Here is a 25,535-nt window from a genome sequence, read left to right as displayed (position 1 = left end):
AGATCAAAAGGGTTGCTGAAATGCCATTTACTTCCTGTTTGTTGATTTAACTGTCAATCTCATGGCATAACTACAATTTAATAATGCTGAAATCCAGATTTTCAGCAGCACTTCACAGAATCAGTAACATCAAGAGCTTGATCAGGTCAAGTGGTGCAAATATTACAAGCAAGTTTACTGCAAAGTTCCACACTACCTAGTGGTGATTTTAGACCAAACCTTTTGGAGGTCAAAGATTTGCTGAGGTTTGGTCAGCAAACCTCATATCCTCTTGGCTGTCCAACGATATTTTTTTTAAATCATGGACGATCTGGCCTACAGTGTTCTCTATGGAATCCAGAATTAACCAAAATTTTAAGGCTCACCAGTCCTGCATTTAGTCTGTGCCTTTTAAGGTCCATGTATTGCTTTATAGATTAAAATGAGATACATTTTCCCTGATGTTTTAAATCCGCATGACACTACATCATAGATAATTTTTCATGATTATATTTTAAGAACGTGTTTTTTATTGAATATAATTATTTAGCAAATATTATTCCACTTATTTGGAAAGACTGAGAAAACATCTATAGGTGCAGCTAGACATTTAATGATGACGAAATTCTTACATAGGATATATATATATATATATATATACACCTAGATCCCTAGATCCACCTATATAAACCTAAATCCAGAGTTTTCGAAGATGAAAATTAGAATTTAGAGCCAAAAAACAAATTCATTTATATTCACGTGTGTGCTATTTACACTCATCTTATGTCCCGCCCTATAAGCATTCTGATTGGTCTACTTTTTCTTGACGTATTATAGATGACCTCAGATTGGATATCTCAGTAAAGGTGTCCTGATATATTGCCTGAGCAGACAGGGAATGTTTCCACAAATTACATTTGAGGACAACCTTAGGAGAAAGGAAAGAGTGTTTTCACACGGTTCACAGATTGTGTGGGTCTTGATGTCTAGGAAAAAATTTTTTTTTTATATTATATTATTGGTTTGATGAGTCCTGTGCATTCGTAGTAATGTTGGGATCTTTTTCTACGTAATTACAGAGCTACGATTTAAATAAAAACAAAAACAAAAAAAACCCAAAATCAAAACAACACAATAAAAAAACACCTTAACTCCGCCCAACTCAGCGTTATGGCTCCGCCCCCTGTAGTCTGGGTTTTCGTGTAAGCGTTTTCGTGTGTATGTGTGTCGCTGTCCCCCAGCTCGTGGTTCTGAAATCACGGCGCAGCAACAAAAAAAAAAATCCCAAAACCATGTAACGGCGATGAAAAACTCAAGCGGACATCTAAATCATGGACGATGATCTGTTCCAACTCAGGCAGCTTCCGTGAGTGTTAAATAAAACATGCATTTCAATGTTATAGTCGTGTTTATTATGAAACCCGGGCCATGCTGCAGGCTACACAGCCTTCTCGCCCTTCGCAGTGTCTTTCTCCATCATGTACGTGGAGCTTCACAATGCTAAATGTAAATGCTAGAGCATAATATGCTTTTATGCTTTTATCATCTTGGTATATTTTTGCCTTTATTTCTACGGAACAACGCAGAGGCGTGTGTGTGTGTGTGCGTGTGTGTGTGTCTTTATCTGCGTGAGTGCGTGCGTGCGTGTGTACGAAATCCTGTCCTACACTCCTTTACAGTGTGCATGTGTGTAATAGAATCCTAACAACACACCAGGTTGTAAGGATAGCTGGATTGAGAGCACAAGCTCAGACTTGATAGTGCCCTCTAAAGCAAGGGTTAAAGGCCTTGCTTAAGGGCCACACAGTGCTGGGGTTTGACCCCTGACTTTCCAGTGAATAACCCAATGCCTTAAACATTGAACTATCAAGGCATATATATTTTTTTAACCATAAAATTGCATATATTTTTGGAGTACACTTTAATATGGATGGTATGGATCTTTAGACTTAAGTGTCCTCAAATAATTATGGGCTCAATCGACCTTATGTCATATTGAAGAACAGTTTAAGGTGCCTAATGAATCTAAGGACCACTGCTGTAGGATATAATTAAATGTATACCACATGAATGTCCCTTTAAAAGAAACAAACCCAATTGATAGTGGCACGACACTAAAATGCTTGGTGTGGAGCTTGTTTTCTCTCTCTGTGTGTGTGTGTGTGTGTGTGTGTGTGTGTGTGTGTGTGTGTGTGTGTGTTCTCATCAACACATTGTCAAGGCAGAGCTTAGAAACAGAATAATCAACAAGTCACATTACTAAGTATCAGGTACTAATGTAGGTGAGGAAGGAAGTCTGGAATGCAGTCAGCATCCCAAAGAAGTTCAAAAGGGTTGAGTTCAGAGCTCTATTGCAGGTCTTGCAAAATCTTTCACACACATTCAACCCATGTATATCATCTCTTCATGGAGTGGGCTTTGTGCACAAGGGGCCTTGCCATGCTGGAACAGGTTTGGGTCTCCTAGTTCAAGTGGAGGGTAAATTTCAAGCTAGCGTATCGAACATCATTTAGAATTGTGTGTCTCCAACTTTGTAGTAAAAGTTCTAGAGGAATATCATATGAATGGTAAAGTCACTTTAGTGCATCCGAATGCAGATAAAAATCTTTATCATTCTTTCCTTCCTATCACTTTTTCTTGTTATTTTATTGCTGAGAGTTTTAAATTCTAATCCTGACAAAGTTATTGTCACTGAAAAAAAAAGACAAGCAGAAACACAGAGTTGGACAAAGCTTTAAAAAAATAATAGGCAAAATGCAGTCAAAAACCAACTTATTTTTCCAGGCAGATAGTCGCAGACCTGTCAAAGAGCTCATATAAATCCCTTTCATTTAATTAAAGCTACATGTTACAGCACTAATTATTGATCAAATTTCTGCTGATATTTTGGCTTTAAGTTATTCGTCACAAACCATATCACTCATAAAATGGTCAGCTATCATCTAATGTTATCATTCGATCCCTACAGCATGTTATACAACAGTTTTTATTTCGACACAAGAGCCATTAGATTGGATTGGATCTGGATTGAGGCTTGGTTACCCTGGGCACAAGGTGGGACAAATTCTGCCAAATGGAACACTGCTACATTGCTGGGCTCTGTTACAGGATTATACACTCTGAATGGTTTTGGGATGTAATGGGACGAAACAGGAGAACAATGGAATGAAACCAAAGAATTACTACTCAAAATGTTGGTGTTAATGTCTAGGGTTAGGTGATACATTATGGCAGGTGACAGGTAATACATTAGTGATCACTTTCTTATGCTATGGGGAGGGTGGTGATTTAAAGGTTAAGGCTCTGGGTTACTGAGCAGGAGGTGGGGGTTTCAAGCACTAGTACTGCCAAACTGACACTATTGGGCCGTTGAACTAGGCCCTTACCCTTCTCTGTTCCAAAGCCTGTTATATCATTACTGACTCTCCACTCTGAAAGAAAGAATTTCAGTGTGCTGTATTGTATATGTGACAAAAATAAGGCACGTTCAATGGCAGGGCCATTTCATCTGACTGATCCATTATTATTTTCTAGCATTACACTGCCACTATGAACAGGGCCACACTGGGGACTCACTGGAATAGTATCATATGCCATGGGCAAATTGGAAGCATCCATTTTTACAGATAATCTATATCAGGGAGAAGAGAAGCTGTTGTATTTTTCATTTTAGACATACATATTCCAACTACTTTCACATAACATTGGACACCCCACAGGGTGTTATGTAATAAGATGAGCTTTTGTCAGAGTTCCGGTCAAAGCAGCCATTTTCTTTTTTTTCCAAATGCATAAGCGTAGCTAATGTACATGTGGCATTAAAAATTAGCCAAAGGTCAACTGGAATGTCATGCTGTCAGCTTAGCAATATCTGTAATGCAGGGACAGTGAGAAACTCATCCTTGCTTTTTGTGATAACTAATATATATGAATGTATTTCCGTCTTATCTGGTCTTATCTAAGAGCTTTAAACTTCTTGAACCCTTTGACAGGCTAATACCGTATATATTTTTCTCTGATAATAGTATTGGAACACCTGAATTTTCCATCCAAACACAACTGTATAGGATGCTTTCGAATTCACTGGCATGAAATTTTCCTTTCACTTGAACTAGGAAACTGAATCCTGTTCCAGCATGATAATGACCCCTTGGACAAAGTGAGCTCGATGAAGAAATGCTTTGCATGGGTTGGCAAGGAAGGTCTTGAGTGGCCTGGTTTGGAGCTCTAACCTCAACCCTACTGAACAATTGACATACTGACTGCACCCCAAGCCTCCTCACCCTACATCAACATTTGACTTTTCTAACACCCTTGTGGCTGAATGAGCACAGATCTTCACAAACATACACTAAAATTGAATGTAACATCTTCCCAGAAGAGTGGAAGTTATTCTAACAGTAAATGGGAACAAGAAATGCCAGAGATTTTTGGCTTTATCTTTTGTCCCATTGTGGAACTTAGTTTAATTGGACAAAGTCTGCATTGTTCATCTTTTCTCTCCTCCATAAAAATTTCCTTAATTAAGAAACAAAGAAAATGCGTTCCTCATTTCTGGTTCCACTACCCCATGAATGCTGTTTCTTACTCCAGTCTTGTTTTGGGCTGTACTGAGATCATTGCTGAAGCGCTATTACAGGGCTGATGAAGGCTTCTGCTTAATTACACTGGCTGTCTCTGCACAAGCTTTTTATTCATCCCTGATAAGCATGAGAGTCTTGATTACAGTAATTAAAAACACTGGTGCTCCCCAGTACTCTTTCTTTGTCTAACAGCTCTCAGATCAGTGCTCGGCAAACTCAGGCCTCATGCTTCACAATGCTGAGTTACAGAAAATAACACCCAGGCCGTCATTTCTTATTCTCAAACAGAGAAACAGAGGATCTGCTTTTTGCAGATCCAGATCTAGAACAGAACAAATGATGAAGAGATTTTTTTCCCCTGGATATTTCACTTATTTTCATCCCTCTTTATCATGCTCTCTCTGTGTTCACATTTTCTGGGACTTGCATAACATAATGATATGCCAAATGATCTTGGTATGTGCATTTGGGAAGAATGTAACCACATAAAGGGGTGACAAAACATGGACTTGTACCCAAAGACATTTCTATTCGTACTCCAGAGACATCTCTACCCACCTCCGGACGGAGCAATTAAAGGTTAACCTCGCTCAGGGTGGCAGTATTGGCATCTTGGTGGCATGTGGGCCACATACAGAATGGGCCACTCCCAGACTGAGCAGGTGAAAGTGTCACTGGTAGTTTACTGGTCGGTGGGCCACACCAAGACTGGGCCACATTCAGACTGTGCAGTTAAAGGTTAAGGACCTTGCTCAAGGGCCCAGCAATGGCAGTTTGGTGGCCAGTGAGTCACATTTAGACTGGGCCACATCCAGACTAAACAGTTGAAAATGAATGGCCTTGCTCAAGGTCTAGCATTGGCAACTTGGTGGCCAATGGGTCATGTCCAGACTGGAACACATCAAGACTGAGCAATTGAAGGTATCATTGGCAGCTTGGTGGCCAGCAGGTCACATCCAGACTGGGCTACATCCAGATTGAGCAATTAAAAATTAAAAAGCTGGGTGGAACACAACCAAACCTGACCACATTTAGATGGAGCAGTTGAAGGTTAGGGACCTTGCTCATGGTCCTAGCATTGGCAGCTTGGTGACAGTTGGTCACATGCATACTGGAGCACATCCAACAGTTGAAAGTTTCATTGGTAGTTTGTTGGCCAGTGGGCCACATCTAGACTAGACCACATCCAGACTGTTCCAGATACCTTTGACCACAAGGGTGATAAAGGACCCCTTTTAAGCTACATTGTTCTTAGCCTACAGCAGACAGGGGCATTTGACGTTGTTTATTTGGAGGGTTTAAGTTGTTCCAGGGATCAAGGATCTTAAGATCAGGGATCTTAAAATTAGTGTCCTATGGCTAGGAATCTTAAGGTAGCTGTCTCTCTGCACTCTCTTTTTAACACAGTTAAAAAATCCCATTGACCAGTTTTTTTGACACCAGTGGCATGTGAATTAAACTAGTTGCATTTCAATGTGTCCCTAAGTGCTAAAATAAGGCAAATTAGACAATGTAAAGTCTTGTGTAAAATTGTTGACAGAAGAAAAAGAATAACTGTCAATGGAACATTGTGTTTTTTTAATTTTTTTTTATGAAGTCTTGGCTCCTGTTCGACAAAGGGCTGCTGGCTTCAATCCGGATTTGCATACAGTGCTGCCTATTTTAAAGCCTACTTGGCACAGCTGCACTCTTAATGATACATGCAGAACACAAGAGACACCACTGTGAAACTGCAAAGCAAATAGTCAACAAAAGCAGGGCTCAGGCTCTAGCATAGAGTGCTGCTGTCATAAGCGTAGGTATGGGAAGAGTGTGTAGGAGGAACCATGCTGATCTTAAGCAATTTCGGGGCAGCCCACACGGGGAGGAGCCATCTCAGCCTAGGAATACAAGGTGGTATCAAAATGTTTTGAGCCTAGCTCTTCTTTTTTTTTTTTTTTTTTAAACAAGTACCTTATTTATTATTTATCCACATTAACACACTATCACCTTCAAATTAGTCCCCTTGCACAGCAATACAGTGCTCCCAGCGATCCTGCCACTTCTGAAATGTGTCCTGAAAGTCAAATTTTTGAAGTGTGTCGAGCACCTTCTGCGATTTGTGCTGGATCTATGCACTCGTATCAAAAAGGGTGACATTTAAACTGGATTTTCATCTTCAGAAAGAGGAGCCAAATCTGACGAGTAGGGTGGTTGTGGTAGTGAGATCGTTTGGATTGTACATTTTTGGGGGTTGAGCTTGTTGAAGGTCTTCCTGATCTCTCATCGCCTTCCAGTGATGTTCTTCCGTTCTTGAAGGGCACATGCCACTCATAAAACCTCAAATGACTCATTGCAGCATCGTTGCATGTCGGACTTATGTTATGTCACACGTCACTGTGGCAGATTTGTCCAATTTTATGCAGAATTTCATGTTTGGTCTTTGTTATAACTTGCTGTCCATGAAAAATTATTTTATGATACCACCTTGTACAGCCAAAGGCTAAAATCACCAATCCCTCATCATTATGATGTCTGTAATGAGTGATACTCAAGACCAGACTGAAGAAGGTGTTACTGACTGTGTAGTGTAGCATTTCCAGAGTCCCCTGGAAGAACCCAGATATGATGTTCTTCACAGCTGGCTCAGTACAGATTCTAAATAGAAGCAAACATATTTAATAGCATATCTGTTCATCTAATAGGGTAGTTCGGGGATTGCGGTCTTCACCCCATTGACCTCTCAAAGTCTTAATGCACAAAGGTCTTTCCACCTCACTTACTGTCATGGTGTGAGCTTCCAGCTTGACCAGTTGGTTGAACCTAGTGATGGGCACATGATCTTCAAAATGCAGAAGGACCTTAAAGTAATTCTCTTGCTTTTGCTACAGAAAAAAAGTGTCCTGCAACTTCTCTGATGTCTCATTTGCAACCATTAAGACATCTAATAATGGTCCTGATAATGTTACGCTTTACACTGCAGCACAATTACTCCTATAATTGAGCTCTGGTCCTTGATGAGGAACCAGAATAAAAACCAGGAGTCTGGAGTAAAAGTAATTCCTAAACATATTTTGCCATATTTGACAGAACATGGTCTAACAGTTTTCTTTACAATGGTGGAATTGAAGGTCTAATAGAAACTGCTTTGGTGTGATAGTTTGTGCTACACTCGCTCTTGTTCTCACTATCTCGCTTTTTTTTTTTTTCACCACCTTCAGTACTTCTTTCTGGAATACTTCACCAGGAGCAGCCAGAAGTAGTAAAATAAATGTTTTATTTCTTATAACAGAGTTGCCCAATCTTTTTGGGCAAGAAATCAAACTTGACTGAAGTCTAAAAATAAATGTATAAAATATATGTTGCCATGGTTTCTCTCATTTATGATTTCATAATATTTTAAAAGAAAAAAAATAGAATGCATTTCCAAAGGTTCATGAAACCTATAGTACAATCTATTTTAAACTAAGTTTTTAGTGACCTCTCATGAGAGACATGAAGCTGATCCTTATCTTTCAACCCCCCCCCCCCCCATTTCTCATACTGTACATGGCATGGCATCTATACATTTTTTAAATGTGATTTTCATGACAATCAGGTGTGGCCCTTGATTTGTTGAAATGAAAACCTGCACCCACCCCTCATATAGCAAAATTATATTGCAACTTTAGGGTGGTACCAGTGACTCTAATTTGTTTTAGGCTACATCATACTCTTTTGTTGATTATTTTAACCAACTATAACACCCCCTCCCAAGTGTACTTTCAAAATTAATTTCTCTATAACAATTTACTCTTGATTTTAAACAAGCTTTTCTTTCTCCTGTTGTCTTGGTAACCCACCAATGACCAGTTCTAAAAGACTTCTGTTGTTTCAGTATTAGGTTTTGTCTAGTCAGCTTGATCCTGCTTGCAGCAAGCGATGACTCATCATCGAACACTGCAGTAATTCTCCCCCAAACAGTGAAAAAAAATGGCAGCATTTTTGTACCCAACATGATCATACTGTCAATAACTGACTTAAAACTAAATACATCAGCGTCTTCATTAATATATATATATATATATTTGTGTGCGTGGATGTCCTTCTGTCCCACAGCGTAGTGAAGTTCCGGCGTACAGGCGACAGCGCGTATTCGGAGTATGAGTCCGGGACGAGGGATCAGATGGTGCAGGTCGAAGGCGGGAACGCCGACTCAGGGTCTGTGGCTCTGTCCGACGGCGCCCCGGTACCACAAGAGTTTGCCAACCCGACTGATGGTACCACAGTACACACGTCATACATGAAAGGACACAAAGAACACATAAAACCACACTTTTCTTAATTAGTTTAGTTATTCTAATCTAAATACAAAAAAAAGTGCAAATATATTCAATAGAGTCAGATTTACCTAAAATGTCCTTTTGGATAATATCTGAATACTTTCTAATACACCAAGCACCAATATGGACATCTCACAGCCGTTTATTATCTGCATAGTGATTTTCCCAATCTAGAAATCCACTTGACTGAATCCTGAATCCTGGAGTCCCAATACATTTGTCCATATAGTGCAAAATTTTAGATGAGCACAGGGCAGGTTTACATCCTTAAGCACATGTCAACAGTATTTGTAAGATTGTAAGATAAGATTGTACTTGATCCATATGGATCTAACACAAGTCCAACAACATGTGTACATGAGCAATTAAGCAAACCATGGAACACATTCAAGACCTCGCTGAAAAAAAACAAGAGCTGAGAAGCAAACAAGCCACAGGTGAGACAATTTCTAGGTGCTAATAATAATCAGTGGGCATGATAAAAAGCAGCAATGAGTCAGCTCCAGCAGGAAGATTGCCTTTATCTTCAATATAGAGACTGCTAAACCCAAGATTGTAATATCTCTCCGATGGAAATATGTGCTCATCCAAAAGTAACCAGTTAGTTTATTCTACCAATCAAGCTATGTTTGGTGTGTTTTTGAAGTACTGCATTATATCTAACATAAAGGAGACACTTGAGTGAGAAACTCCCTGTCTAAGCTGTCAAGCTCAGCACCCTCGAGTTCTTGGTTGCTCGGGACCTTAAACAGACTTGTGTATGTTTGGAAAAAAAAAAGACAGAAATGCTAAAAGTCATATAGAAGCAGAGATTTTGAAGCTAAATTGCTAAATTGTTTGAACCCCAGTGCAAAACTGTGAAAACACCTGAGTTTTTTATGGTTTTTGAGATGAATGCATTTTCTATTTGTTGCTATGGAACAAAGTAAGTGGAAGGCAAAAACACAGAAGAATTTGGACAGATGAGTCTAAATTTGACCTTTCTGGTTTTATCAGAAGAACTTCTGTAAGATGAAAAACAGAAGAGTAGATGCTAACAGACTACACACCCACAGTCAAACATGGAGGTGGAAGCTTGGAGACTTATATATACCAACATTGCAACCATACCATACTTCAACACTATGCAATTCTGTCTGGACTGTGGCTAATTGGAACCGACTTCACCATACAAGACTATGAGCAAAGTGTTATTTAGAAAGCAAACTGTTGTCTGGAGTGTTATTTATCATGAAAAGACCTGCCCGGTTGCTGCACCTAAAATATAATGAACTGCTTTGGGATGAAGAGAATTACAAGGTCAAAGAGAAATCTCCAACTAGTGAAGAACAGCTTTGGCAAGTTTTACAAGAGGCACAGCAAAGTATTTCAGTTGAATGGATGTAGGCAGGGACGACATGCAGGTAGGCTTGAAAGAGGCTGATGTAGAAGACCGGATGTTGTGGAAACAGATGATCGGCTGTGTTGACCCCTGATTTATACAGTCGTTGAAACATGCACGTGTCTCTCAAAAATTCTAAAAGGCTAGGTGTTTTCATACAGTGGGACATTATAGGATTATCATTCATTCTTTAAATATTGAGACCACATGATGCACTACAGATAGGATTCATTAGAACATTTGCTGGCTGTAGGCTCATTCTTTCTCTCTTTACCTGACTGTAGATACCTTCATGGTGGAAGATGCTGTGGAGGCCATCGGCTTTGGTCAGTTTCAGTGGAAGCTCTCCATCCTCACAGGCCTTTCCTGGGTAAGACTGGCTTCCATGGTGCTTTTATGATGTGTAGTGTTGGGAATTCTGATATTTTAAAAAGGAAAAAAAAAATCTTTTACTTTCTTACTATTAAGAAAATAGACAAACTTATTCTGTTGCAATTCTAGGGCTAACAGTAGTGGGTTGTGTGTAGTCACACAAGGATGTTGTATTTGCCACATTGATTGCAAACATGGTAAATGGACCCTGCTGTTCACTCTCTGTAGGTAGATTAGGCAAGGGTTCATCCTGCATTCTATTTATCCATCTTTCATCTGTTTAACAATACATCCATCCAGCATCTGTTTAACTATTCATCCTTCCATTCATCCATCCATCTCTATCTAGCCTTCTAGCTATTGAGGCTGTCTAATAGTGTTAAAATTGATACAGAGGAGAAATTTCCTCCAAATCCAAAAAAGCATTTTAAATACGGAAATTCAAAACACTGCTCTAAAACCCTTGAAAACAACATTTAACTCAATGCAGAAATAAATCACAACTCTGAGAAGTTGAAACTCTCTAGAAATAACCCTTTGGAGTAGCAATAAGTTAAAGAGCTCTTTCAAATGGAAACAGGTGGAATGAAACAGTGGAAACCTTAAAGTTCTCACTTAGTAATGAAGATCCACTTAGCATGTACGGTATTGTGGTTAATATTGGAAGCCATTAGTCAAAGTGAAAATAGCCCAACATCAAGAGAAACTTGCCAGTGAAGAAGAACCTGCTGTGTCTTTCTCATCAGTGTTGCTATGGTTACCGAGTGTTAGTGATTGGCAAACAGCCAATTAAGTTGAAGCAGCATAAAATCAAGTAGATGCACGTCAATAGCTTAATTTAATGCATCAGAATGAGGGATAAATGTCCTCCATGATCTTTGTGTGTATGTGTGTGTGTGTGTTTGTGTGTGTAGATGGCTGATGCCATGGAGATGATGATCCTCAGTATCTTGGCCCCCCAGCTGCACTGTGAGTGGAGGCTCCCCAACTGGCAGGTGGCGCTGCTCACTTCGGTAATATTTTATTTCCTTCTATGTACATTTTATTTAGTGGCGGGCCGTGCATTTCACACCAAGGCCTTCAGTGTCCCACTGTACCTAAATCAATCCACCTCCTAATACCATCATTATGACACCACGGCTATAAAACCCTCAATATTATAGAAGAACGCGGTAGAATAGAGCGCTGCATCACAGACAGGAATCTCATACAGTGAGAATTAAGGCCATTACTAAAGCAAGAAACCCAACAAACACAATTGAGCGAGTGTCCTTTTACTTGTGTGCGTTTGTACAAATTCTACGGGAGGAAAAAAAACCCTGCAAATGATAATTGGTTCATTAAAACTGTTTCGAACTGTTTTCCCCAAATCTCTCAAAGTCTGTCTTGTAGTTCGAATGGATGTTTGAATGGAAAAAACCCCCGCTATTAAATCCACACAAATATATTTGAGTTTGTGCAGTTTGCTACAGATGCGGGTTGGGAGCTCTGACTAGTGCCCCCTCTGACCATCCGATTAAAGTATTTAAAAATGGCGGTGCATTTAAACACCTGCTAGAGGGCCTGAAAGTGACCGGATTGCAATCTGATTGTTAAAAGCAACGGTTTCAAGCAACAAATTTGGAAAGCCTGCAGTGCTCACAGTGCTGGCCTTATGGCAATACGTGATGTGACTGCTGAAATCTGATTGGATACTTTAAGGTATATATATATATATGATATACGTTGCATACTGCACCAAGGAGCAGTGCACCAGAGGGAAACGCTATAAAATAAAGAGAATAAACAATTGCAAATAATTTAATGTATTAATGGACAAATATATATTAAAACGTAAGTTAGACCACCCTGTCTACTGTCTGTATATCCTTCTTTTCATTTCCTTTCTTTATCTTTCTGTCAAATTCTCTCTTCTCTGAATGTGTTTTTCCACTCTGTTTTGTGTCCATTATTTCTCTATGTTGTCTCTGCCTAGATGGTGTTTATTGGCATGATGATCAGCTCTTCATTATGGGGCAACATATCTGATAAATACGGGCGAAAAACGGTGAGTATGACGACAACAAAATAGTACATTTCTGTTCAGCGATTATCATCATCGATTCACAATCATCTTGGGTTCACAGTGGTGTCGCCTCGAAGTCGTTGGTATTCGTTTCTTCATGCCTTTGTCCATTTTATGCTTCCAATTTAATTTGGAGCTGATATCTGGAAGGACAGATTTCTTAGTTGGTGTGTAGCTGCGTGTCAGTCTGGCCGTTGTGTGGTCAAAGTGGTTTAGTCGTGCTGGGTTTGAAGTGTCAAAGGAATTTTTGATTCTCATCGAAGTCATTTGGGAAAAACTCGGATTGAAAAAAATCATGTGAAATTAAAGTGATGGAGGTTATGGGTTTATACCTGTGTCAGCTGTTGGGAACATGTCAAAATGGCTTTTCTCTTTAAGTGGCTTTCTTTGCTATTTTGACCCACAGTTAGTTCAGTAAACCATGAAATGAACCCAAATTCTTCTGAGATCAAGGTGCAAGACAAGAAAACATGGTCATATAGGAAAACTATGCAGACCTACACAAAATATACACTATATGGACAAATGTAATGGAACACCAGCCATATGTGGTTTTTACACAAATTGCTACCACAAAGTTAGAGGCAAACAAATGCATTTGAATTTTCCCATCACTTAAACTTGGAGACCCAAACCCACTCCAGCAGTGGTCCAATGTTTGCCAATAAAGATATGCTTTACATGGGATGGAGTGGAAGATCTCTTGTTAGTTAGTTTTCCTATAAAATGATTTGTATATATTTTTATTTGTATATGTCATGAATGAATCTATTTGTGTGTTTTCAGGGTCTGAAGATGAGCGTTCTGTGGACCCTGTTCTACGGCATCCTCAGCGCCTTTGCCCCTATTTATGGCTGGATCTTGTTCATCCGAGCTCTGGTCGGTTTCGGTATTGGAGGAGCTCCTCAGTCGTAAGTTTCCATCACAGTCATGATGTCAGAACACCTGTGATGCAGCAGCTGGCTTAATAAGGAAGTGCATGCTAGCTTTCACCCTGTCTGGTTGCTGGCTTATTTTATTTTAAGAATTGGGAGTACTTGAAAACATTTTGTTCGTATCTATTTCACTTACCAATTTTTGCATCATTTCTTTTTTTACTGCTATTATAAATAAGCAGTATAACATTCCTTTTGTGTGACTCGTTTCCAGGGTGACGCTGTATGCCGAGTTCCTCCCCATGCGCTCCAGAGCTACATGCATACTACTGATTGAGGTGTCATCATTTTATAGCGCCCTTATTGTCGAATTAGGATTATTAAATACGCTGTAGACAAATATTTGTGGACACCTGACCATAAGATTTGTTTGTGCTTTTTTCACACACCATTCCACATTTAGTCTCTGTTTCCTGTCATAATATCTCTTCTGGGAAGATATTCCACTAGATTTTGGTGCGTTCTTGTGGAGATTTGTGCTCATTCAGCCACAAGGGTGTTAGTAAAGTCAGGTACTGATATAGGTGTGATGAGGAGTCCTGGGGTGCAGTCTTCATCTTCATGGAGTTTGCTTTGTGTACAGGAGCATTGTCATGCTGGGACAGGTTTAGATCTCCTAGTTTAAGTGAAGGGAACATGTCATGCTACTGCATCCAGAGACGTCCTACACAATTGTGTGCCTTCAACTTTGTGGTAATTGTTTGGTAGAAAAACCACATATAGGTCTGTATAGGTCAGGTGTCCCAATACTTTTGCTCAAATAATGTATGTTATGTGCATTATTTCAAAACTTCTGTATTTGAATTTAATGTGTGTGTGTATATGTGTTTGTGTGTTCAGGTGTTCTGGGCTCTGGGCACAGTGTTTGAGGTGCTTTTGGCGATCCTGGTCATGCCAACATTGGGATGGCGCTGGTTACTCGCTCTGTCCACAATCCCACTCTTCATCTTCGCCATCCTCTGCTTTGTATGTTCTGCTTTAGCGCTGCCAAAAACCCACCATTAGGGTTACATCAGGCACCTTATTGTGTGTATGTGTGTGTGTGATCTGCAGTGGCTGCCTGAGAGTGCCCGTTATGATGTTCTATCTGGAAACCAGGAGAAAGCTCTTAACACACTCAAACGCATTGCTGCAGAGAACAAAGTGCCCATGCCCCTGGGCAAACTCATAGTGGCACGCCAGGTACCCAAAATAAATATTTATTAAATTCCATTGTATTCTGGAAATATTTTATTCTATACTTTTTCTTTTAGTTATTTTCATTTATTCATGTTCAATTCTACACTTCTCTGTTATGTCCAGTTCTATAGGTCTGTCTTGTTCAACTCAATTACTACCATGTCACGTTCAGTTTACACTGCCCTGTTATGTTTAATTCCATCCTGCTTTGTTGCTTTCCACCCGTCATGTTCAGTTCTATATTTGTCATGTTTAATTCTACACTTTCCTGTCATATTCAATACTACACTGCCCTGTTATGTTCAATTCCATACTGCCCAGTCATGTTCAATTTTATTCCCCCCTGTCATGTTCAGGTCTAGATTTCTGTCATATTCAATGCTACACTGCCCAGTGATGTTTAATTCCATACTGCTTTGCTGTGTCCAATTCTATACTGACTCTTATGTTTAATTCTGTATTTCTGGTATGTTAAATTTACACTGCCCTGTCACGTACAATTCTTTTCCATATTGCAATTTGCAAAATATACTTTTGTCATGTTCAATTCTATAATCCCCCTCAGGTTCATATACACTCTTTCCAAGTAACACTGCTCGTATACGTTAAGTTTTGTGCTGCCTTATCATGTTCAATTCTATACTGCCCTGTCATGTTAAATTTTATGCTGCCCTGCAATTTCCAATTCTACACTATCCTTTAATGGGAAATTCAATTGCATACTGTTTTGTATTCCAGTTCTGCACCATTTACATATATCCAGGTCTGCTCAGTAATGTTTTAAGTTTTATACTGCCCTGCCATGTTCAATTCTATACTACTCTCAATTCCAATTCTACACTATCCTTTCATCGTGAACTCTATACTGCCCTGTCATCTTTAGTTCTATACTTTCCTGTCATGTGCAATTATATACTGCCCCGTCATGTCCAATTCCATACTGCTCTGTATTTCAATTTACCATCATTTCCATATGTGCTGGTCTGGTCAGTATTGTTTAAAGTTTTGTACTGCTCTATCATGTTCAATTCTATGCTGCCCTGCAATTTTCAATTCTACACTATCCTTTCATGTGAAATTCTATACCGCCTTGTCATGTTCAATTGCATACTGTTCTGTATTTCAATTCACCATCATTTCTATATGTGCAAGTCTGCTCAGTTATGTTTTAAATTCTATACTACTCTCAATTCCAATTCTACACTATCCTTTCATTTTTAGTTCTATACTTTCCTGTCATGTTCAATTCTATACTGCCCTGTCATGTTCAATTTAGACGCTGCCCTGCAATTCTCAATTCTACACTATCCTTTCATGTGAAATTTAATTGCAAACTGTTTTGTATTCCAGTTCTGCACCATTTCATATATCCAGGTCTGCTCAGTAATTTTTTAAGTTCTATAATGCCCTGTCATGTTCAATTCTATACTAGTCTCAATTCCAATTCTACACTATGCTTTCATTGTAAATTCTATACTGCCTTGTTCAGTTATGTTTTAAATTCTATACTGCCCTGTCATGTTCAATTCTAGACTACTCATATTTTCCAATTCTACACTATCCTTTCATCTTTAGTTCTATACTTTCCTGTCATGTTCAGTTCTATTTTTGTCCTGTTCAATTCCATAATGCTCTGTATTTCAATTCACCATCATTTCCATATGTGCTGGTCTGGTCAGTCTTGTTTGAAGTTTTGTACTGCTCTATCCTGTTCAATTCTACACTATCCTTTCATGTTAAATTCTATACTTTCCTGTAATGTTCAGTTCTATATTTCTGTCATGTTCAATTGCATACTGTTTTGTATTTCAATTCTGCACCATTTCCATATATCCAGGTCTGCTCAGTAATGTTAAGTTCTGTACTGCCCTCCCATTTTTAATTCAACAAAATACTGTCAGGTTCAATTCTATACTTTCCAGCCATTTTCTGTTCTATTGTTTTATCTTGTTCAATTCCATACTGTTTAGATTACAATTCAGCATCATTTCCATATTAAAATGTTTTAAATTCATGTCCGTTTCTTACACTTCCTATTACTTCGTGTCTCAGATGTGAGCATGCAGGTGTCTGTGTGCTTCCTGTAGATTTGCTTTTTAACCTCCCTCCTCTCTCTTCTCTTCAGGAGGAAAGGGGGAAGATTAAGGATCTATTCCTGCCTCATTTTCGCTGGACTACAGTTCTTCTCTGGTTCATATGGTATGAAACACAGTGTGACACACACCTTCACACTAGTTTTATTGGAGTATCAAAGACTCCTCCTCTACAACCAGTCCCTGTATACTTACTGTGATTTCTGTGTTAAGACACTTAATGTTTTTTATTGTTCTTTTTTAAGACAACTAAAGTAAAACTACCATAGTAAGACTGAGGGAGGGGAATCTGAGAAATCATGTACATGGAATCGATCCGGATTCATTTATGTATAATTGTTGCTGTTAAAGCTCAGTCCTTTCATTCTAATAGTTATATATTTAGTAATGTTCAATTCAGTTTATTTGTAGAGCACTGTTTATCAATGGACATTTGTCTCAAAGCAAAGAGACCAAGAGATAGAGGTTAAAAGGTTGTATAAATGTAGTGCCTATATGTATGTTCCTTATAAATTGATCCCTAATGAGTGAGCCAGTGGGGACTGTGGCATGGAAAAACTCCCTGAGTTGGCATGAGGGAGAAACCTTGAGAGGATCCAGATGCCTCGTCTGGGTGGCACAGTTCAATCATTGTTAAGGTGTACAGTTCAGTGATGGGTGCTTAAATGCAGAACTGGTCATGAGCCATCGTAGCACACTGTTGATATGAATTCCAGTCTATATCCATCCTCAAAGTTCTTGAGTCGCTCAGGAATTTCATGGCTCTTTAGGCTTTTCATGTGGAACCATCCTCAGCTGCACAGAGTGGTCTCCAATCCAGAGGTCAGGATAAAGAGAGAAAAGGGACAGCAACTGGTACCTCAGGACCATGATTATCTCAAAGGAGAGAGAGAGACCCCCACACCAATCTATTAGTAGAATATTATTAACAAGTCAAACACTGATCTATTCAAATTATCATGAGCCCAAAACTTTTGCAACTACTTTTAAAAAAAATAATAAATCATGCAAATATTGTCCAATTTGTTGTGGCGAGTCGAGTCAGGAGTTTCTTCTATTATTTGTTCCATTCTGCTTGCTTTTGAACTGATTCTGAACTGTATGTTCGTGCACAGGAGACGCCACCAAGCACCAAACGTGGGCTCTACCCTGATTGTAGGCTTGCTGCGTGATTGACAAGTTCAGTTTTTATCCATTCATAAATAAAAAGGAATGACTGATTTAGTAAAATGTTGAGTAAAAAGAAAAATAGTCAAAGAGCATATTTAATTATTTGCTGTAGAAGACTGTAGGACATTCATCATAATCACACACTCCAATGCTCATGATAACTTTCTCTCTCCGGTGTAATGGTTTAATGATTTTTACAATCACACTCTTGGTGTCCCCTGAATGAGAACGGGATTTCCCTATTGAGTCTGGTTCCTCTAAAGGTTTCTTCCTCTAAGCGAGTTTTTTACTTGCCACCAATTGCCCTTCTTGCTCATCGGAAATAAATACAAATTTAAATAGGATATGATGGATCTTTTATTTATTCCGGATTTTGCAACAGACTGCTTCAGAGTACAAGAAACACAAATATACTTAAAAAATAATGGAATTGCACTTGGAATCATGGTATAATATTGCACATGGTAATATAATAATTTTGTTCTATAAGCCTAACATTCTGTAAAGCTTTGAGGCAATGTCCATTGTATAAACTGCTATAGAAACTGAATAAAAAATTAAATTACTGTGTCAGAACCAGCGTTATTGCATGATGGTTAGGAAGACGTTGAAAACCCTAATAAAACACCAAAGAACACTTGATATTTGTAGAAACAATTAGACAGGACTGGCAGAAGGTTTCTAACACAAAAAAATGGTGTTCCCCATTTTATATTTTTAATATATCTCAGGTTCTCGAATGCATTTTCATACTATGGCCTCGTCCTACTGACCACAGAGCTTTTCCAGGAGGGCGGCGCCTGTGGACGTGAGTCCTGCTTCCTCACGATTGACAGCTTGACAAATACCTTCATATTGTTAAAACTTTGCTAATCTATCAAGCAAAAACCAACTGATCTCTCATCTTCACCTAGGGACTAATGGCAGTAAAACAGAGCCGAACTGTAATCTGGAGTGCAAGTACCTGAACTCGGATGATTACAAAGACTTGCTGTGGACGACGCTTTCAGAATTCCCAGGTAATTTCGCAAATCTCCAGCTGGAATTCATTCATCATTTCTTTCTTTCTGAAACGTTTCTCACCATTTATGTTAAACCCTTGAAGTGTCCATGAAAACAGTAGTATATGGCATTAAAGTCATGGTTTCTACCATAGTGCGATGGTATTCTCTATTCCAACTCTGATATGCTGTAGGTCTACTGGTGACTCTGTGGGCGATCGATAGGCTGGGAAGGAGGAAGACCATGGCACTGTGTTTCCTCGTCTTTTCACTCTGCATCGTACCACTCTATGCCTGCGTGGGCAGGTAGACACTGCATGTGTTAATTATATTTTTTTATTTATTTCTGTCATTTAGTTTGAAGGATCTCATGCCACGACCCATTACTGGGTTCTGAAGAAATTTCTATAATGTCACAAAGTTCTAGGGACTTTCTTTATGTAAATTAAACTGTAAATTAGCAACTGAGTGATTGATTTGACATGCGTTTCAGTCTAATTGTAACCGACTACAACGTACAACGAGACAATGACCCAAAACGTACGATATATAAGTGTATGCCCAGTCACCGCACCTAAATCCTATTGAACTGCTCTGGAATGAACTGGATCACAAGGTCAGAAGGAATTCTTCAACTAGTGAAGAACAGCTTGTAAAAAAGAAAATTGGCAAAGTATTTCAGCTGAATGTAACTGCCCGGATGCCAAGAGTGTGTAAAGCTGTTATTCATGCTTAGGGAGGATTTTTAAATGAAAATAATGTGAAACATCTGTACATTTATAGATTTGTTTATTCAAAGTCAGTCTTCCTACCATTGAATGAACTAGTTTGTTGCAGAGAAACAAAAGAAACATGCATTTGTTTCTGAAAAAACAGTGTTTCCAAAACTTGGTGTCTCTGATTGGATTGGCAAAGATTTGCAATTACAGCCGACAAAGAAATATGTTGTCTGTATAATTATATGTAAATGGCAACTGCTAATTGGTTCAATCTCGTATTTGTGAATGTTAAATAACATCCAAAGTTTATCAAAAACACCCTGAATGTATTATCACTTTTTTTATTTTATGCCAAGAGTACAACTGAAAATAACTTGCGTCATAACCTGGCCAATAAAGGAGGTTTCGTTACTGTACATATTTTACATTTTATTACCAAATTTTACAGGAAATTCAACTTTGGCTATTATCACTAAGCTTCTGTGCAGAATTAAAGATATAGTTATACTGCACAACTGTATGAAATGATGCGAGGGAAGTTTTGCAAGGAACCAGTATCAACAGGAACCATACACTCTTCTGGGTGTGTTTTCAGATTTCTAGTTGATAAAATGTAACCGATTTTGGTTGTTTAAAGTAAACTACAAACTACATACTACAGTACAAGCTGTCACAACATTATTGTGTGTGTGTGTGTCTGCAGGACGTCTTTAACAGTGCTGATCTTTATTGCGAGGGCGTTTATTGCCGGAGGTTTCCAAGCAGCTTACGTTTACACACCTGAGGTACGTTTGTCATGTACACACAAGCTCACTGAGCTTTACTCTGATTGGGGTTCGTTCAGCTCCGCTGTAAAAGCAGACTGGTTTAAATATGAGTGCAATCCGGCTTTAACAACTACAGACTCTATCAAAGTATAGTAGTTGCAAAATAGGTACACACAAAGGTACAATCTATGAGAGAAACAAAAGCTGTATCCTATCAGACTTAAGATTCTTTTGAGATATGAAGGATGCAATACTACTCTATAGGTACTCAAGATTCACATGAGTTTGGCCGAAACTGTGTGATATGTCCACTTTAAAATTAATAAATAAATGTGACATGCTGCTTATAACGTCATGTTAGACAGTAATGGGAATCAATCTCTTTCTTTTTCTCTTTTTTCTGCAGGTGTATCCAACAGCTACGCGGGCTTTAGGTCTGGGCACGAGCAGTGGCATGGCCCGTGTTGGGGCTCTCATCACACCCTTTGTGGCTCAGGTGCCTTACTATAGTCTCAGACTAGAGTCAAAATGGTCATGATGCACTATATGGACAAAAGTATTGGAACACCTGACATTCCTATTCAAATGTTGGGTCATGAGGTTTCTCCACCATGGAGGAGTAATTCCAGCTCATCTTCTGCTATAGAGCATTTCCTCATCCCAGCCCTGATGCTGTAACTACTATTAAAGACATCTTCAGATATCAAGCTGGAAATCCAAATGTTGGAGGAACACAATCGTATCGGACGTCTTTATATACGTTAGCATGAAATCTTTCCTTCACCTGAACTATTGCACCCAAACCTGCTCCAGCATGACAATGCCCCTGTGCACAAAGCCAGCTCCATGAAAATATGCTTTGCTTGAGTTGTAAGTGTGTGGAAGATCTTGAGTGGCTACAGAACAAGGAACCCTATTGGGATGAATTGGAACACTGACTGCAACCCAGGTCTCCTCACCTCACATCAGTACCTGACTTTACTGACACCCTTGTGGCTGATAAACACAAATGTCCACAAGCACACAAATCTAGTGGAACATCTTCCCAGAAGAGTTGTTACAAAACAAAATGAGGATTACATGTGGAACTAGATGTTCTAAAAGCACATACCAATCTCATGGACAAAATTTTGCCATATATCTCTGATTCAGACGGATTTCTAGCACTTGGCTTGATTTCTGAAGGTGTCCAATCAGGTGAATCAATAATAGTTCCAGCATCAGTGCTGTACATACAGTGGTTTGAAAGTGTTTGCCCCCTTCCTAAATTCTTTTTTTTTGGGGGGGCTGTGGAAATGCTTTATAGCAGGAGATGAGCTGGTGTTACATCTACATGCTCGATAAACCCGATAAAATGGCCTAAAAATTAGTGAGTATTTGATTATGACAAAAGGCTTCATGCACAGTTACAGGAAGCACTGACCTTCATATGTCAGTGTGCCAAAAGACGACATCCTGTGTACAAAGAGATCTGTGCAACCGGTGCTATCATGTCCAAGTATGTTACAACGTCTGCTATTATGACCATGTGCGTTCCCATATCTGCTATATTGTCACCAAGCTCCCCTCACCCTATTTGCCAGATTTGGCTCCTGCGGATTTGCCCTCTTCCCGGAGATGAAGATCCAGTTAGCCGTTTTTGACACCATTTCGAAATGTTTTTAATTCATTTAGAAAATGATTTGTACAACCTAGAACTGGCTAATCTTTAGAAAGGTGGCTATATAAGGGAGTTAATGTGGTATGTGTGTGTGTTTAGGTGATGCTGGAGTGGTCAGTATATCTGACTCTGTCGGTCTACTGTTGCTGCTGCCTGCTGGCCGCCGTGGCAGCGTGCGCTTTACCCATTGAGACGACGGGTCGAGGCCTCCAGGAGTCCAGCCACAGAGAGTGGGGCCAGGAGATGAAAGGCCGAGACTCCATCCCTCGCTCAAACTCCTCATCCATTTCCCAGCAGTGAGCGAGAAGGACCAAGGGTAGGACGGAGGAAGGGACTGAAAAGTGAGATGGAGGAGAAAATCAAGACAGATGATGAAATAAAAAAAAAGGGGGTGTCATACATAGGGTCAGTTGTACGATTTGAGAGACGGAAATGATCGGGGGGAGAAATTGGGTTTGGTTTATAATTTCTGTGGTCCCATGTGACTACATTATTGATTCAGTGAGACAAATGCTTGTTGGATGGGCAAAAAAAAAAAGGACAGTCTGTATTCGCATTATATACTGGACCAGTGTGTATCCCAGCTGCAAAAAGCAGACACACACACACTCATGCACACGCACATCAGGAGCTGGTAAATGACTGTGATCCCACTAATCACCACTGTATTAATTATCTCAGTCTAATTTTTGATAACTTTCACTGTGTATGAGGATCTTTTTATTTATTTAAGCTATGAATACTTAGCACTGCTAAGAAATGGTGGCCAGGAGGAGTGCCTATAAGCATGGCGCAGACATGGTAATGCTAACAGATCTCTGCTTTTTGCTTTTTCTTGGTGATTTCATTAGACTTTGATATTAAAGAGCTTGTATGAGACAAAAAACAACCGAAAAAAGTTTCGAAGCAAAAATGAGACCTGTTTTCCGTGCGTTGCCTGTTAGCTAAGATGCTAGTTTCATGCTAGGGCTGGGAGGTTAACGTAGCTAACGAGAAATTGAAGCGTTGAGCTCGTAGTACTGTGTAAAATCACCCTCTCATTCTGTGTCCATAATAGCATGGATATATATATATATATAAATTTATTATTATTTACGAGTTTATTAAGTCAAAGAAAGTTCTCTTTTCAATCCTTTATAGAAAAATGCTGTTTTGGATATTTTAGAAGATATTTTAGTAGTCCCCACAATTTAAAAACCATTCAACTGGACTCCAATTTATAGAAATAAGTTAATATCGTGGCAACTAATTCTAGCAAAAATCTACTGTTTAAGGACATCCCTATTAGTTACACTTACATGGGGGAGATAGAAGTTGGGAATTGCCTTCCAGAGTCTCCATCAATAAATTCATTTTGATGCTGGTTCATCTGAAACAAGAAGGTCTTTTAGATATGATTTGAAGTGAAAACATGAAGTGGAGATTCATACCACCTAGGTGCTAGAACAGAGAAGTCTTAAAGCATTTCTGTCTTGTACATTGAGAGACATTAGTTCCAGTCAAGCAGTGGATGAAAATCAGCATTGAGGGGTGAGGCAGAGGGGTGTTGGTACTGTACATTTAAGTAATCTAATGCAGCTGGTGGTGGGAGCTTAGCAGGTGATGTGGTGTTGGGAAAACTTTAGAAACAAGGATTGTGGGGTATTCTGTATCAGTTACATAAATTAAATGTCTCTCAGAGGCAGACCTGCCAGATGCAGTAGTGCAATCTTGATATGATGAGCGACCTGTGTGGTCACAAATTGACCAATTCCCATTGTGATGATTTAGAAGAAAACCTAATTAGCAGGTTAGATTTGCAATGTGAGACGAGAATGAGAGTTGATTGGCAGTGGTTACATCCCAAGGTTGTGCATAGTTGCAGAGTTCTTAAAATTTTAAGAAGGTTTCATTCAGCTTGCCCTCGTCTTGGGATTAGACTTGGGGTGATCTCCAGACTTAGTAGCCAGTATATATGCCCTCATTTGCTTAGAACTACTCATAACAATGGAATTCACTGGTAACCAAGTTTTATTTAAAAATATATTTTGGCATTGGTGTTTCTAGGGCTTGCTTTTTTTTTGTACTCTATTCAAGTAAATAAAATCTAATTTAAAACCCCATTAATTGGCTTTATCTAGACTTCATCTCAATAATAAGCAGTTCACCCACATGATTGTACTAGTCTTACTATAATTATCACTAATTTATTCATTTGATTTACCACATTTGGCAGACACCCTTATCCAGAGTGACTCGCAACTGTGCAGTTGACGGTTTAGGGCCTTGCTCAAGGGCCCACTAGTGATAGTTTGGTGGTTCTGGGAATTGATCTTCAGATCCAGAGTTCAATGCCTTAACCACTGAGTTACCACCACCATCATAAGGACTTCAGAGCGCTAAAACACTTCCCGCCGCAACCATTTTGAATCAAATTCACAGCAGATTTGAGAAGCCGTGGTTTCAAGATGGCCGAACCAAAACATTCCAAAAGATAAAATAGGGCTGGATAAAGGCTTGATTTTGTATGGCATATTTTTTTCAAGTGTTCATGCACATTACGTCGACAAACGATTTGCACAGAGCTGAACCGAGCTCCATTTCCAACAATTTCAAGACAGCAAACCATTTGACAACGGACTGATTAGAATTTTGACACCTGGAAAAAATGTTCGCTCTGCTTTTGGCCTTGATGAGCAAAACTATTGGTCCTTTTCCAAATCAAAATCACTTTTACAGGCAGGGTGCTTTTAGGGCAGTGAGTTTTAAAAAATTGACACCCTGAAAGTTTCAAAACAGGTCAACAATTGGGTGAAATGAAAACCAGTGACTGAAAAGTGAATGAGCGGTATTATAGAGTCTAAAGGCAGCAGTGGATTCTTGTGCGAGTGTGTGTTTAGAATAAATGAAATGTTATCAATACCCAAAAGAAGGAATTGTGGAGTTTATTTTTTTACTATAAAACCCAATGTTTACAGCACTGATCTCTCAAAAAAAAAAAAAGAAATCCTACTTACTCTTCCAATGGTGTTGAAGCAGACAGCAGGGTCCCACACCTCATTCACAACCAATCATTTTGTGGAGTGGAAATGTGTTGTGCACAGCAAAGGTGGTGGTGTTGTGTTTGTTCTTTTGTTGTTTTGTTTTTTAAATGTAAACGTCATGCCATTTGCTGGCATTTTAGAGATTTGCACACACAACACTGTTACTTCAATAATGAATTGGAGAGGATCGCACACAGCTTACGCACAAATAAACCTTTATTAGTCGAATGTACCGTAGGAAATATGGCCTACCTAAACACAGGCAATGGTAAGAACAGCAAAAAAATTGACAATTATATTTATATGA

General features: G+C 39.1%; 1 protein-coding gene across 3 annotated transcripts; it reads left to right on the top strand.

The window, feature by feature from the left end:
* Positions 1 to 954: 954 nt before the first annotated feature.
* Positions 955 to 25,191, top strand: svopa (SV2 related protein a). 3 transcript variants are annotated; one of them, XR_014531015.1, is made up of 16 exons: positions 955 to 1,345; positions 8,640 to 8,800; positions 10,529 to 10,614; positions 11,531 to 11,629; positions 12,592 to 12,663; positions 13,468 to 13,592; positions 13,831 to 13,894; positions 14,457 to 14,582; positions 14,670 to 14,798; positions 16,921 to 16,994; positions 18,790 to 18,866; positions 18,973 to 19,077; positions 19,254 to 19,365; positions 20,482 to 20,563; positions 20,952 to 22,073; positions 22,262 to 25,191. XR_014531015.1 is itself a non-coding variant. In XM_083526383.1 (16 exons), exons 1-16 carry the CDS (start codon positions 1,311 to 1,313, stop codon positions 22,503 to 22,505), a joined length of 1,638 nt encoding a protein of 545 aa, XP_083382509.1. In that variant the 5' UTR covers positions 958 to 1,310; the 3' UTR covers positions 22,506 to 25,191. The 3 variants fall into 3 exon arrangements, 2 of the variants coding, with proteins under 2 accessions (XP_083382509.1, XP_083382510.1); XM_083526383.1 differs by having other exon boundaries at positions 958 to 1,345; positions 20,952 to 21,041; positions 22,305 to 25,191; XM_083526384.1 differs by lacking the exons at positions 955 to 1,345; positions 8,640 to 8,800 and adding an exon at positions 9,412 to 9,456 and having other exon boundaries at positions 20,952 to 21,041; positions 22,305 to 25,191.
* Positions 25,192 to 25,535: the final 344 nt, after the last annotated feature.

The sequence above is a fragment of the Silurus aristotelis genome (assembly GCF_946808225.1).
Source record: "Silurus aristotelis genome assembly, chromosome: 23".
Taxonomy (NCBI): domain Eukaryota; kingdom Metazoa; phylum Chordata; class Actinopteri; order Siluriformes; family Siluridae; genus Silurus; species Silurus aristotelis.
The sequence above is the reverse complement of the archived record's forward strand: the minus strand, read 5'-3'. Positions and strand labels throughout refer to the sequence as shown.